The 15968-nt window shown below is 40.4% G+C and overlaps 1 protein-coding gene across 1 annotated transcript in view; it reads right to left on the bottom strand.

Annotated features, from left to right (window-relative positions):
- Positions 1-5634: 5634 nt before the first annotated feature.
- The window catches only part of EXOC1L (exocyst complex component 1 like), a 65329-nt gene continuing 54995 nt past the window's right edge, over positions 5635-15968 (bottom strand). Inside the window, 2 exon segments of the mRNA XM_030192207.1 lie at positions 5635-6044; positions 8973-9168. Coding sequence (XP_030048067.1) covers positions 5781-6044; positions 8973-9168 — 460 coding nt within the window. The 3' untranslated portion in view covers positions 5635-5780.

The raw sequence follows: 15968 nt of genomic DNA, 5'->3' as shown, positions 1-15968 counted from the left end.
TGTTATAGAGGAAGAAGCGACAGGTCTTGGCTATCTGCTGGATGTGCCCAGAAAAGGAGAGGGAAGAGTCGAAGATGACACCGAGGTTGCGGGCAGATGAGACGGGGACGATGAGGGTGTTCTCAACTGAGATAGAGAGTGAAAGGAGAGGGGAAGTGGGTTTGGGTGGGAAGACAAAAAGTTCAGTCTTAGACATATTCAGTTTCAGGTGGCGGTTGGACATCCAGGCAGCAATGTCGGATAAGCAGGCCGAGACTTTGGCCTGGGTATCCGCAGTGATTTCTGGTGTAGAGAGATAAAGCTGGGTGTTGTTGGCATAAAGATGATAGTGGAAACCATGAGAAGAAATCAGGGAGCCTAAGGAAGAGGTGTAGATTGAAAAAAGAAGGGGCCCAAGGACAGATCCCTGAGGAACTCCAACAGAGAGCGGGATAGGGGAGGAGGACGAACCATGAGAGTGTACTCTGAAGGTACGATAGGAGAGATAAGAGGAAAACCAGGAGAGGACAGAGCCCTGGAACCCAAGGGAGGACAGTGTGTCAAGAAGTAGGTTGTGATTGACAGTGTCAAAAGCGGCGGAGAGGTCGAGGAGGATGAGGATGGAGTAGTGACCTTTGGATTTGGCGAGGAATAGGTCATTGCAGACTTTAGATAGTGCCGTTTCTGTTGAGTGTAGGGGGTGAAAGCCGGATTGGAGCGGATCGAGGATGGCATGAGAGGAGAGAAAATCAATACAGCGGCTGTGAACGGTGCGTTCAAGTATCTTGGAGAGGAAGGGTAGGAGGGAAATGGGGCGGTAGTTGGAGGGACAGGTAGGGTCAAGTGATGTTTTTTTGAGGAGTGGAGTGACCACAGCATGCTTGAAGGTGTCCGGGACAGATGCAGTGGAGAGAGAGAGGTTAAGTATATGACAGATGGTGGGGGTGATGGTAGGAGTGATGGTGTTGAGTAGGTTAGTGTTTCCTGGGAATATGTGCCTCCCATCCAGGCATCTACTATTATAAATCTATGAACAGTAATCTTGAACATCTGGATTCTGAATTCTGTTATTTGTGGAAATGAGTTGTGGTAACTGCTCCCTATCAGGGCTGATGAATGGGTCTGAAATAAGTATTGCTATGTATAGAGACTGGTATATATGCTGTCTGGCAGGATTTATTTACCAAGTCTCAGAAGGAATCTGTATTGTGCCCAGAGGCTTAGTTACATGCTCTGCTCTTGGTAGTATCACATGCTCTGATATTTATTCTTGAGTCTCTACCTGAATCTCACTCTTTTCTCTTTTAGCTTCTTCCACAATCTCTTTTAGACATCGCAGAACATCATGGGTAGTGCACAATTCTCTTTATTTATTAGGATTTATTTGCCGCCTTTTTGAAGGAATTCACTCAAGGCGGTGTACAGCAAGAATAACATAAGCAATACACAATTACAGCAGTAAAAATATTCAAATTAATAAAGTATAAGAGAATACTACATTACAATGTCAACACAATATGCAATAAAACATTTTAATAGACAGGGTGTAAGCATAGATAGATAAGAGAGAATAACAAGAGTAAGAAAATATGGGGAATATTTTAAAGAAAGTTGCACATGAAGTCAGAAAGATACTTCAATATTATCTTAGCTGGGGTAGACGTGTGGATAAACTTGTCCAGCTATAGTATATGCAGCCAGTGTCACTCCTTGTGTGTGTGTGTATGACTAGCAAGTTAGTTACTTCTTCCATTAAAGGCCTGGTTGAAGAGCCAAGCTTTCACCTGATAGTCTTGAGTTAAACAAAGCCTTTCAGGGAGTGCATTACAGAGTGTGGGGGCTACTCTGGAGAAGGCTTGCTGGCCGGTATCTGTGTGATGTCCTTTGAAGAGGGTGTGGTTAGAAATACTCCTTGGGAGGACCTTAGTGACCTTGGAGATGTGTAGAGAGAGATCCTGTTCTTCAAGTACTCTCAAACATTTCCTTTAAGGGCCTTGAAGATCAGACATGGAGTTTTAAATTGTACTGGCAGCCAGTAAAGTTTTTGCAAAAATAGTGTGATGTGGTCACATTGCTTACAACCTTCTATTAGTTTTGCTGCAGCATTCTAAATCAATTAGAGCTGGTGAAGACCCTTGGTAGTCAGACCAATATAGAATGCATTACAGTAATCCAGTCTCTGTTGTCATGGCATGCACAACTGAGACAAGACTTGCCTTCTTAATGTAAGGAGAGAGACAGCGTAGCTGTTGCAAGTGATAGAAGCAGCTCTTGAAGGTTGCTTGGTTTTGGGGGATCAGAGTAAGTCTTGATTCCTGACTTGTGATTTGAGGGAAGAGTTCATACCTCCCAAAAGAGATTTTGATATCAGGAATATGCCCACTTGTATTAGGGACCCATAGAAGCTCGGTTTTACTTGGGGTCAGGCAAGGTTTGTTGTTTTTGGCCCATTCTTGAATTGATGTTAGACAGATACTCAGTTTATTTAGGGCTGTGGGTAAGTCAGGTTCAATGGGTATAAGTAGCTGCATGTCATCCGCATAGATATAGAACTGAGTTCCATCGACTGAATCAGTTTGGCTAGTGGCTTGAGGTAGATATTGAACAGAATAGGTGACAGTTCGATCTAAGCAAGTACTGTTCCATTGATACCTGTTTCTGCTAGTTGTGCTAGCCTAGCATGATATTATGATCCACAGTGTCAAAAGCTGCTGAAAAATCTAGCAGTACTAACACCGAGGCAAATCCCCTGTCTAGGTTTTTGTGAAAATCATCTAGTAGGGATAAAAGGACAATTTCTATTCCATAACTGGGTCTGAATCCAGATTGACATGGATCTAGCCAGTTTCTCTCTTCTAGGCAATCACTGACACTGTTTGTTTTATACGTTTTCCTAGAAAATGGGATGTTAGATACTGGCTGGTAACTTTCAAGTTTGTCCTGGTTAAGGTTGGTCTTTAGCAAAGGCCACACCATTGCCCTTTTTAGTACTGTTGGTAGTTGGCCTTGGCCATTAGAAAGGGAGGAGATCACAATTTTTGTGGTGCCTTCTATGAGGCCCCTGCTTGCCTGCTGCACTATCTTTGATGGGCAGGGGTTGAGGGAGCAGGTAGTTGGTCGAAGGTCTCTTAGGATTTTGTCAAGGCCCTCATTTGTTATTGGGTTAAAAGAGTCCCATATGTCTATGTCAGGAGGGGGAGAGTTTGTGCACTCTTGGTTAGCTGATTGGAGACTGGGTGGGACCACCTGTAAATCCCGGTGGAGACTTTTAATTTTGTTGGCATTCAGCAAAATCATTGCTGGACAGGCTGGTTCTGTTGTGGGGGTTGCAGTAGGCTGTTTTAGTATGCTGAACAGGTGCTTGTTTGAATTGGCAGCCTATTCAATGCACTGAGAGAAATATTGTTTTTTGGCTGCTGTTAAGGTTTGGCAGTACTTTGTCATGTGTTTCCTACAGTTTAGCCTGTCCTCATCCAGGCCTCATTTTATGCCATCTCCTTTCCTGTTTCTATCCTTCGCACTTAAAGTTCTAAAGTTCTGGAGAAAACCAAGGTGAACATTTGTGAGTGGGGCATAAAACCTTTTATAGTGGTGCCATTTTCTCTAAGGTCTTAGCTAAGTGTTTAGTTGTCTTTTCATCTACATGTGGATAGTCTAAGACCTCTAGGAAATTCTTAGTAGTCAGCTTTTTCTTGCCTCTGATTGCCTTCCAAACTCTGGGAAGTGCCTTTTGTTTCAAGTGGTTACTTAGATAAAACTTAATTAGAAAATGGTCTGTCCATGATAGGGGTGTTATTTCAGTACTGCTATCCTGATATTCTGGATGTCAACCCCTTTGTAGAATATCAAGTCTAGTATGTGACCTTTTCATGGGTTGGAGAATTGATCTCCTGTGTGAATCTTAGTGCTGTCATCGTGTCCAGGGAGACAACTATGGTGGTATCTGGGGTTTCAATGTGTAGAATCTCCCATGATCACCACCCTAGGGTAATTCAGGATCACTTGTGTAATCATATCTAGGAGTTCTTGCACAGATGATGTGTTGTTATGAGGTGCTCAGTATACCATGAGCAGACAGATTGGTTTCTTCTCTTTGAGCTGGATTAAAGATTTTGATTCATTTCGCTGGGGAATGATGATTCTATGCAGTTTAATTGTATCCTGAATCAGGACTGCTACCCCTCCACCCCATCTTCATGGCCTTGGTTGATGTTGGATGTTGAAAACCTATTGGGCATAGTTCAGCCACTGGTAAACTCCCATTGTCATCTAGCCAGGTTTTACTTATTTCTAAAATGTCAAGATGCTGTTCATGGATGACATCATGGAGGATTTCTTAGCAGCTGACCTGGCATTCACCAGTCCTTTAGTTCCAAAAGGTGGTCTGGGGTAGCTTTGATATGGCAGCTGCGGCAATCTTTTAAGTACTGTTATGTAGGTGTTTGACCTCTTGCACCTTTGTCCTCTCTTTGGTTGGTGGGGATTATAATTTCCTCTCCCATACACCACCGAGATCCCCAAGGTCTCTCTATCTGCTGGGTCAAGGCACATTTTGTCACTAGATCCTTAGGCAAATTTCACTGGATGGCACTGCAGTCCTAAAAGACTCTGTGGATCAGCAATCTTACTAGTTGGCACTTTAAATCAACAGGTTTGAGAAAACAGACCTTCTAAAGTTGTAAATTCAGACCTGGCCTGGGAGATCAAAGGCTTCTAGTAATAGAGAAACAAATGACTGTACTTTGCACTTCTATGTGAATTTCTTTGGAGACTTGACACAGAAGGGGTTGATGGTGAACTTTATTTTTAACAGAATCAGAATCTTAAAAATAGTTATGTAGTTAAAATAAAATTTCAATTCATTAATTGTAGTTATGTACTTTGTAGTTTCTGGTTCTGATATCCTTGGATAGTCCAGTTGAGGCAGGTTGCTGTAGGTTTTTTTTCTTTTGTTGTCCAGAAGGAGGGTTAGATGTAAGTATAGATCCATCTCAGATCACAGGACATAAGGAGAGTTGTTTGTAATATGAAGAGAAGATAAATTTTTCCTTTCTCCAGACAAAATAAATGATAGACGTGTGAAATAAAACTGAGTACTTTGAAGCACTTTATTCTCTTGTTACAATGTTTCGCCATTTTTCTTCATCACTCCTGAGACTACCTTTTCATTTTCCATTTTTTTAGAATTAAGTTTAAAATTTGTGATTTTACATCATATAGGATGAACCTGCATTAGTGTTTAATTTTTATCTGCTTTCAGGAGATAACTAGAAACAGATAACTAGAAGCATGCTGAAGAATCTCCGTGGATAGATTCCAGAGGTTGGTAACTGGTATGAAAAATCAACCCTTGCTTTTCTTAACTTTTATTTTTGTATGTCACGTCATGTATTTAGTTACAGGCTGTCCTGTCTAGCCTGGTTCTGTATTTTAAGATATTTATATATTAATGTTTTAGAAGATTTTCATCTACTTTACTAAACATTATAATTCCAATTTTTATTTGTGAATAAGTCAGAATAGAAATTATAAGCTATTCATTTCATGTAGAAAATGCATTGCAACATTGCTGTTGGTCTTCTCATTATAGGAGAACAAATTAGCACTCATTTTATATAACAAATATGTTAAAGACTATTTAAATTGTTTCTCCATTATATAGCAATGGTCTTATCTTTTAATTGATAAAGTGAAAAGAAAAACACTGCTTCATCATTTCCTGCTCCTTCTGCTTTATCTTTTTGATGGGGGATGGTCAGTAAACACCAAAGAATCTTCTAGAAGTGGGGAAGATAAATTATTTAAGGCAAAGGGCATAGAGACAAGCACAAAAGATTGGACGCGTAGAAGCATATTCTCATCAATACCAGACAGTCTCCATTGTTTGATGACCAGATTGCACTGTCTTCTATATATGCCATATCAAAATTCACAATCTGTATGTCCTTTTGTATATACATTTCATTTAGTTTCACTAAACTTCGAGCAAAAGCATACTTTGATGCACAGCTGTAAGCTTCCCAGCTGTAGAGTTTTCCAAACTGCAAATCAAAATAGGGATTATCCTAAAAGGAAAGAAAAAAAAACAAGAAATATGTTTTTCCAATGATTACAAACATTAGGCCCATATTAATAAACTATAATAGCTATATAATGCAGGAATTCCACATTATTCTAAGAATGTTGGTAATTGGTAGTATCGCCCCCAACAGTTAATTCAGAGCTTTTGCAGTTACTGTGTATTATTTTTGATTATTAATGTGGTGCAAAACCATAGTATACCTTAGAAAATAGGGGCTTTACTGAGTTGAACTTGGATTTCTGGAATGCTTTTGACATATCATAACCTTTGACAAGTAAAGATTACTTAGAATAGCAATGACATGACACCTTAGAATATCCATCTTCTTTGGCAGTAGTGCAAAAATAGTTTAATAACATATCAAAATTATATAAGCATTCCTACTGGTAAGCTGTCATATATTACTACCTAGTAAGTCTATTAATCCTTTTAAAAGTTTCAGCCGTAAATTGCTGGGTCGCTATTCAGCAGCGGTGGTCAAGGTATTTATTTAAATGTCACCTGTGGCATTTAAATAAATATGTATATTCTGTGTTGTTAGTGTAATAGTTGGCAGCACTAAATATAAGTATTCGCTGCTGAGCACATCTGCCACTGTTCAAATTAGCATCTGATATCACCGCTAAGCATAATAATTTTGGGTTGCCATCTTTGCTTTGCCTTAACCACCCCTACGCTATACTGATAGTAACAAAGGACTACATTAAAATAAAGAGTGCTAAATGCTATTCTACAAATGGCACTCAAGTTGGGTGCTGTTTATGGAATAGCGTTTAGCACCGGGGTCCGTACCCAATTTTAGGCACGAGGATTTACCCACACTGAAACCTAAATTAGGTGCAGATCTGCCTTATTCTATAACTCCGTAAGATAGTTCATCTGAATAAAATCAGAATCTATTTTGTTATCTTTTCATTAACTTTATATATATTATTCATAGTGTTTTTTAGTGACCTCAGTGATGTTCACCGCCAACCACACAACATCAACATCTTCATAGTTTCACTCTAAAGTGCTACTCAACTTTCATAGAAAACACTTCTCTATAAATAAATTCCACCTTGAACGTTCTGAAGCTCACTCCATCTGTGGCAGTGAAGCCCTGAACTGCTGTAGACCTCCTGGTAGGGTAGGCTATTCGGACTACTCACCCCCCTCCCGCACTCAGCCACACCCCATCTGCGCCCTAGGCCACGCCCCATCTGGACATAAAAAACACCCTCAACATTCGGAAACCACACTCTGAGGCTTCAAAAGTTCGTTTGTTCGAAGCTCTGTAACCACTTTTAAGCCCTAGTACATCTCTGCCCCGCCCTGACCTGGAGGAGAGTCACAGCTGCACCACACTGACCTATCAAAGGAAGAAGCGTCACACCGATAGGGAACTCAAATAGAAGAAGGGAGGAGCGACAGAGGCCAAGGGGTCACTCGGGAGGACTCATTTCTACGACCTGAACTGTTGCCAGGCAACGGATGCATCACGCCTCATGGGACCTATCAACAAACTCAAAAAGAAGAAGGGAGGTGCGTTAAATGCGAAGGGGTCACTCATTCCTTGCGCCTCCATCGTTGCGAGGCAATGGCAGGAAGGACGCATGATGGACCTATCACAGGCAACTGGTACACAAGAAAGGAGGAGCATTACACGCGAAAGGGGTCACTCATTCTCTGGGTAGCACGAGACCCAATAACGCAGGAAAGACAACATTGCTTTACTTATGTTTGTTTCAACAAAGGTAAGACGGAATTAGAATTGATAAGATTGAAAAACGTATTACCCACTTCAGTTTTCTTGGCTACATTACTTGCTGCTGTACACTTATATCTCTTAATATCAAACAAAAAAAACACTAAAAAAAAATACATGCTAGCGCCCGTTTCATTTGTTTTGGAAACGGGCCTTTTTTACTAGTATTGGATAAATTCACTTATTTTATTAAGTCCTTTTTCAGTCTGACCCAGGGGTTCTAGACATGCATGTTTCGCTTGAAAGCGAGCTGTCTCAAGGACACTCCCCCTGAAATCTTTCTAGCGCCAGCTCTGCATTATTACTTCTAATATTATTACATTATTACTCTTTGCTTAGAGCCATGAACTCTGGCCCCATCCCAGCGAGCGCTGTCCCTGTCCCTCAGATTGCTGCCTGACCTGACCCTAACTTGAACCTGACTACACCTTGGATTGCTGCCTGACCTGACCCCTGCCCGGATCCGACTACATCTAGCGCCCCTCCCCTGAGGAATAAGTCCTTCCGGCTACTCACACCTGGGGCTTAACCCCCGGGGAACAGTGGCTGGTGAGGTGAAGATCCCGGGGTTCATTGCCCTTTCTCTCCTCTCCAAGTTGAGGGCACTAGAGATCGTCCCACTTGATTGGAGCATGACAGAGTCCATCAGGAAATATTGAATTCTTTCTCCCAGAAATTGAATACTAGGCAGTCTATAATACAGCCTCAATAAATCGTCCTTATCTTGTTAAAAAGTCAAAGAATCTAAGGGCCCCTTTTACTAAGCTGTGTAGGTGCCTAAGCGCCCAACATGTGCCAAAATGGCGTACCGCCCGACTACTGTGTGGCTCTTGCAGTAATTTCATTTGGTGCGTGTCCAATATGTGCATCTGAAAAATATTTTTCATTTTCTGGTGCACGTAGTGGACGCGCGCAGGTCATTACCGCCCAAATTCTTTACCGTTAGGTCTATGGTTGGCGGTAAGGTCTCAGACCCAAAATGGATGCATAGCAATTTTGATTTTGCCGCACGTCCATCTTCGGGGAAAAAAGGCTTTTTTACAGGTATGCTGAAAAATGATTCTGCCCACGCCTAAAACCTGCGCCTACGCTACTGCAAAGCCATTTTTCAGCAAATCTTTGTAAAAGGACCCCTAAGAGAGTGGCTCTATAAGATAGTTCTACTTGAGAAGTTTTCAAAATAGTAGTCAATTCCATATCTAAGTCAGCTGGTGAAGAATCTGTCACAGGAGAGCCTAGCACTCCTGAAGTAGTTAGTCTAGATGTAGTTGGCAGAAAATTTACTTTTTGAAGGGGTGGTAAACCTGAGTCTGGATAATGAAACTTCTTCAGAAACTTATGAAATAGTTCTTGAGAGGAGCTAAGTTTTTTAATTGAGAGAAATTCAAAGACCAGGTTTGGGAACCACTGCTATATATGAACATTCCCAACCTGAGGTATTGGATACTGTGAGAAAGCACTAATGTGCAGAACCATACATTTAAGAATACCTACAGAATTCATAGTGCAGTTAGCAACACTGGCATTGGGGAAGAACTGTGAATCTCTTCATAAAGGCGGTTAATAAATCCCAATAAATAAAGAAATACAATTATAAACAGATAAAAGGTACAGCTATTGGGGCCACCATGGCCCCCTCTATAGCTAATCTATATGTTGCTAACTTTGAAGAGCAGTTTCTGACAGACAATCTATATATAAACAAAATTGTGCTATGGTGAAGATATATTGATGATGTCTTGTTGATTTGGGATGGTGCTGTTGATGAGCTGATAGCATTTCATGACTGGCTAAACATAAAAGATAGGAATTTGCAATCTGAAATGAGATTTAGTAGAAGTGAGGTCTCTTTTTCGGACATCAATATAAGATACATGAATGGTGCCTTTATCACTAGCTTGTATCATAAACCCACTGACATTAATAAAATGCTGCATTACAACAGTTGTTCCGGCATTTCATTGAAATGCAATTTACCATACAGCCAGTTTTTAAGAATCAAGGGTGTGCTCTACTCAGAAAGACCTCAGATGTCAAGCAGAAATAAATGTCTAACAGATTTAAGACAGGGAATATCCTGAGAGATACATCAGGAAAGGATCTGAGAGAGCAAACAAACAGGATAGGAAGTCCCTCTGGCTACTCAACCTAAGGAAAAAACAGAATAAAGTGGTCTGCACCCTGTGATATGACCATCTATCGCATAACATTACAAAGATACTCAGCAACATTGGCATATTATTCAGACAATGCCACATTTGCAGGTGTAACCCTGGTTTCACCACACAACACAGTTGGGTGCCAACTAGTTTGTCGCGGGTCAAGCACCCAAGACCAGGGCCACAAAACTAAGAACATTCTTAGTCACTTCTGACTCACTGAGCTAGGCGCAGGCCAGGGCTGGATAAAATCTGGAAGGCTGTAGGGTTATGAGCTGGACTTTATTTCTCTTTACTCTCTGATCTCTCCTTCACAAGTCTGGAAGTAAATAAGTTCTCACTCTCATGCAAAGAAAAGACTCCAGTCCAGAGAGTTATGCAAAAATAACCACTTTACTGAATATTTTGCAACAGGCAGTTCAAATCTTCTTTGAAACAAACAGTTATTTTATAATTCAACTTGATAACAGATGCAAGCTATAAATCCAGAGCAAACTTAGGGATATGGGTATCTTCTTCAAATGCTATTTATAATCCTACAATATGTACATATTTACAGCTCCTCCTGTCTGTACCCATCCCTTCTGGGTGAAATAATCTAAGGCTCTGCCTGCAACACTGGGGTTAGACCTCTCTGTCTGTCCCACACTCCTCTACCAAGGAGTACCTCTGCAGGCTACTCCCTTTGGCTCTGTTCCTGCTCCCAGGCTGGGATCCCCTACTTCCCACCTGGAACTCTCCATCCTTCTCACGGTTAATGCTTTACTGGTCAGCCTTAGTTTCTTGAACCCATCCAGGACACTCCCCTCTTCACAAGGGTCTCAGCAGGGGTACAGGCAATCAAAGACCTCATGTACTCCCCATCAGCATTATTTATTAACTCCTAACTCCTCCCCTACTGTCATTCAACAACCAGAAATATTTCCCTCTGCAACTTACCAAGGAACCCACCCCCTTGGGCTGGATCCTTTATCACCAACAACCTCAGAACTGTCCATTCAGAAACTCTGGAAAGTTCTCTCATGATCTTTAGTAATCCTCATTATAATAAGGCTACTGTAGAAATGAAAGATGGCCATGCATACATCCTGTTTGAGTGGAAACATTAGATGAATTGATGATTTTTTAGTCTCATTCTAATTAATTTTAATTTAGGCATTTATAATCTGCCTAACCATCAAGTTCAAGGCGGAGAAACAATCATACATTATACACAGGTACTTTCTCTGTCCCTAGAGGGCTCACAATCTAAGCATTTGTACCTGTGGCAATGGAGGGTTAAGTGACTTGCCCAAGGTCATAAGGAGCTGCAGCAGGAATTGAACGCAGCAGGGTCAAAGCTCACTGTACTAATCACTAGGCCACTCATCCCTTATGATTTGATTATTTATGTGCTGAATTATTTATTTATTGATGTGTGTAATTAAGCATGTATTTTATCTTCATGTAACATTTTAATTTATTTATTTGCATATTAAATTATTTGTTTATGTGTTAAATGAAGCATGTATTTTTATTCAACATTTTATCCCTTTTAGAAGGGTTTTTCATTATTAAATTCTGGGTTTGACTTGTTTTATGAGTTTTAAAGCTTCAGTTTTAAGCAGTGATCTATGACCATTTTGTGCAATGAACATAAGCTTGACTGAACAGCATGGTTGATTTCTGAACTGGCTAGTGAAGGCAAAGTGCTGCTCTGGATACAGAGAATGTTAACTGTGAGTACTTTTACTTTTTAACTATGCTTTAAAGTTTTTTGCATTGGCATTTTCTTTTATAAAAGTGAGCCTATTTTGAAAAACAATTTTTAATTATTTTTAGGCTTGCGGATAGATTTATAGTACAAGGGGAAGGTGTATTTTAAACAGCGTTGTATAATAACTAAGTAAGCGTAACTATTGTACTTAAGTAAAGGTTTTGTCAGTTTTACTTGTAAAGAAGTACAGAAATACATTTGTTACTTTTACTGAAATAATAATTTTGTTGAGTTTTACTATTTTTACTCAATTACATTTGATACTTGCAGTTAAAAGTAAAAAGTAAGAGTAGAAGCGAGATGTAAACGATGATTCCTCAGTAACCAAACTAGGGACAGGATTTTGTTATTGCAAACCTCATCATGCAAAGAGTGGATCATCTCATCTTAATGTTTACAAGAACAGTAGAACTGCCTGTGTTTATTAAAACAGTTACTGGTCTCCAGCCAAACAGAACAGCGGTGTGTTTGTCACTTTAAAGCGGACATGAAGTTGAAGCTGGTAGCAATTCTTGGTGAACAGACATATGTCTCTATCACAACAGACTGCTGATCATCCCATGGATGTCCACTGGATTGATAGTCTTTGGGGAGAAAGTCTGCTTGTCTGGCCTTAAGTCTGAAGAGTTCTCACACATTTGACGTTTTGAATCAGTTCTTGAAGATATTCAAACAGGGTTTGCAATCATGCGAAAAACTGTTAGAACAACAGACAATGATTCCAACTTTGTGAAAGCCTTCTTTGTAATTGGACAGCATGATGATAATAACTACTATTACTAATTACTACTTCTACTACTTATCATTTCTAAAGCGCTACTAGACAGACGTACGCAGCGCTGTACACTTGAACATGAAGAGACCAGTCCCTGCTCGACAGAGCTTACAATCTAATTAGCACAGACAAACAGGACAAACAGATAAAGGAATATTAAAGTTAGGATGATAAAATAAGGGTTCTGAACAAGTGAATAAGGGTTAGGAGTTAAAAGCAGCATCAAAAAGGTGGGCTTTTAGCTTAGATTTGAAGACGGCCAAGATGGAGCTTGACGTACCGGCTCAGAAAATCTATTCCAGGCATATGGTGCAGCAAGATAAAAGGAATGGAGTCTGGAGTTAGCAGTGGAGGAGAAGGGTGCAGATAAGAGACATTTACCCAGTGAATGGAGTTCCTGGAGAGGAATGTAGGGAGAGATGAGAGTGGAGAGGTACTGAGGAGCTGCAGAGTGAATGCACTTATAGGTCAATAAGAGGAGTTTGAACTGTATGCGGAAACGGATAGGAAGCCAGTGAAGTGACTTGAGGAGAGGGCTAATATGAGCATAACGACACTGGCGGAATATTAGTCGTGCAGCAGAATTTTGAACAGATTGAAGAGGAGAGAGTTGGCTAAGTGGGAGACCTGTCAGAAGCAAGTTGCAATAGTCTAATTAGGCTTGCATTTGATAAAAAATGTTAATCATGATTAATCGCGACGGTTAAAGTTGCTTATTTATCTATTTATTTATTTCCTGCTGCAGGCAACTGTGACTCTGGGCAAACCACTTAAATCTCCATTGCCCCAGGTACAAATAGTACCTGATATAATATGTAAACCGCAGAAAGATGGTATATCAAATCCCATCCCCCTTCCCTTCTGTAAGGACTGATAATCTCCCTCCCTCCCTCCAGCCCCCCAGATCCAACTTATCTCCTTTCTCTTCCTTCCTTCCTCCTCCAGGTCAATTATCTCTTTCTCGCTCCCCCCCCTCTGTTCAGCACATTACCCTTCCTTCCCTCCACCTTCATAAGTAGCAACACAAACTTGGTGGTGAGCAACACAAAGATCTTTTGTGACTGCTGGAGCTTACTGCTTTGGCAATAGCTTCCACTGGTGACCTCCTCCAGTTCTGCTTGCAGGTCTGCAGCTCACTCCACTCCATCCACTCAGGGTTTGACATCTGCCCCCTCTCAGTTCTCCTTTCCCCCCTAGTCTTCCTTCAGGTGGTCTTCTCCTGGTCCCTGGTAGTGGCTGCCCGCAGCCAGGTCTGAAGCTTTTCCTCTGACCCATCCCACCCATGCAAAAACAGAAATGATATCAGAGGAGCAGAACGGGCCACAGCTAAAGCTTTGGAGCAGACAGCAGGCAGCATATGTGCACCACTACCGCTGCTGGGGACCAACAGAAGATCAATTTTAAGTTAGCTGATATGTGGGGGTAATGTTGAATCCTGGTTGGAGGGAAAGATTCTGGACCATGCTGAGGACAGGGGTCTGGAGTGCAAAAGAGCAGAAAGAGATGTTTGGAGGAGACAGGAGATGCTGCAATGTGATTAATTCTTTAATCATGATTAATGAATTAATCACATAGTTACTGCAATTAACTTGCAGCCTTAGTACTAATCATTTCTATAGGGCTACTAGACATACACAGTGCTGTGCATAATACATATAGGTACTTTCTCTGTCCCTAGAGGGCTCACAATCTAAGTTTTGTACCTGGGGCAATGGAGAGTTAAGTGACTTGCCCAAAGTCACAAGGAGCTGCAGTGGGAATCAAACCCAGGTCATCAGGATCAAAGCCTGCTGTACTAACCGTTAGGCTACTTGAAGATGCAAGTGATGAATTAGATGGCACTATACTTCTAATGGAGATGATAATGATAATAAGATAATTAATTATTCTTTGCTATATGGAGATTCCTTGATCAAAACCTGCAGACCCAGTCAGAAGACATCAGTAATATTACAACATGGCCTGATTTGAAGGAACTTTTATCAGAACTGAACAATCCACTTTCTGCTAGTACAGTTGGTGAACACATTTTTAGCTGTGCTGGATTAATGGCTCACAAGTGCACTCGTACTCAAAAAGTATTATATTAAGCAATAAGTTTTTACTTCACTTAAGTAATCTTTAACATGTTCTTCACTTTTACTTTTACTTAAGTAAAAATAAATGTATATTTTAATACTTAAGTACTTTGACCAAGTGCTTTGAACAACACTGGTTTTTAAAACTCCTGAGGGTATGTGTCCTTTCAAGTCAACTTTTTCACCCTTTCTTGCCAAATGAGAAACCACACATATGTGCATGTTGTTCCTACACTTGTGTGTGTTTCTACTACACTTTAAATAAGAGTAAAGACTAGCTCAGTCAGACAATGTCTAAATAGATCACACCACAAAATAGCTGCATTTATATACAATTTCTTGATTTCTGTTTTATTTAACTATAAGCTTGATGACTTTGTGCATGTAAAATTTTTTTATTGCTCTATGATTTTATCATGATTTGATTACTTATATATATTGTTCTTTCTTTTAATTTGCTTTATATGTCTGAATTGACAGTGTTAGTGTTTCCCCTGACACAGCTTCTTTAAGGCAAAACATGGACACGTCGAATGTTTGTACTTAATAAACTGTCATACTCCTACTGGTCTGTTCCATTTGTGTGTGTATCACTTATAGCATTACATAGATCTAGGGTTCTTAACTAATGTTGTTTGCTCCCCAAAGAGTACAGGAAGAGGTCATACAATGTAGATAAGAGTCTTGAAATCTGAGACAATTTACTGAAACTTTCTAGACAGAATGGAGGCAGATATTAGGACACTTATTGGCAGCATAACTGTGTGCTACTGTAATTTTAAGAGACAAGTTAGCGGTAGCATTGTAATTTTAGTGACACATGTAGCTGTTGGTAGTCACTAGTGACACCATGGTTTAGGAAGGGGGTGTGGAAGGTTTCATTGATCAGTTAAAAGGGTGTGGGAACCCAAAAGGTTAATAACTCATGCTATAAGTTATGGGCTAGATTCTAATATTGGCACCTAAAAAATCAGTGCCAAAAAATACCCATTTAAACTGGTATTCCTAAAGTTTGGCACGGTTTTATAGAATAACGCTTACATGGAGAGGTCACACGTAAATTTAGGTGTTGCCACCAATGAAAATGTGGTGCAAATGCCCCATGTCTAAATTTATGTTTAGAACACCATTATTCTATAATTACATGTGTAACTCAAAGCCACACTCCCGATCTGCCCTGAAATACCCATGACCCTGCCATTTTTGCGCCCCCTTTTTCAGGCTGTGCCTAAATTTATATGCATAAGACCCAATTAATTTAATTAGTGGCAATCATTGCTTAAGCCAATTATTGGCACTAATTGGCTCATTATTCTATAAATTGTGCGTATAAATCGGGAGCGCGCCTACATTTAGCACATAATTTTTGGCAACTTTTATGGAATCAGGGGG

Source organism: Microcaecilia unicolor, chromosome 2 (genome assembly GCF_901765095.1).
Source record: "Microcaecilia unicolor chromosome 2, aMicUni1.1, whole genome shotgun sequence".
Lineage (NCBI taxonomy): Eukaryota > Metazoa > Chordata > Amphibia > Gymnophiona > Siphonopidae > Microcaecilia > Microcaecilia unicolor.
This window is presented reverse-complemented; position numbering and strand designations above follow the sequence as displayed.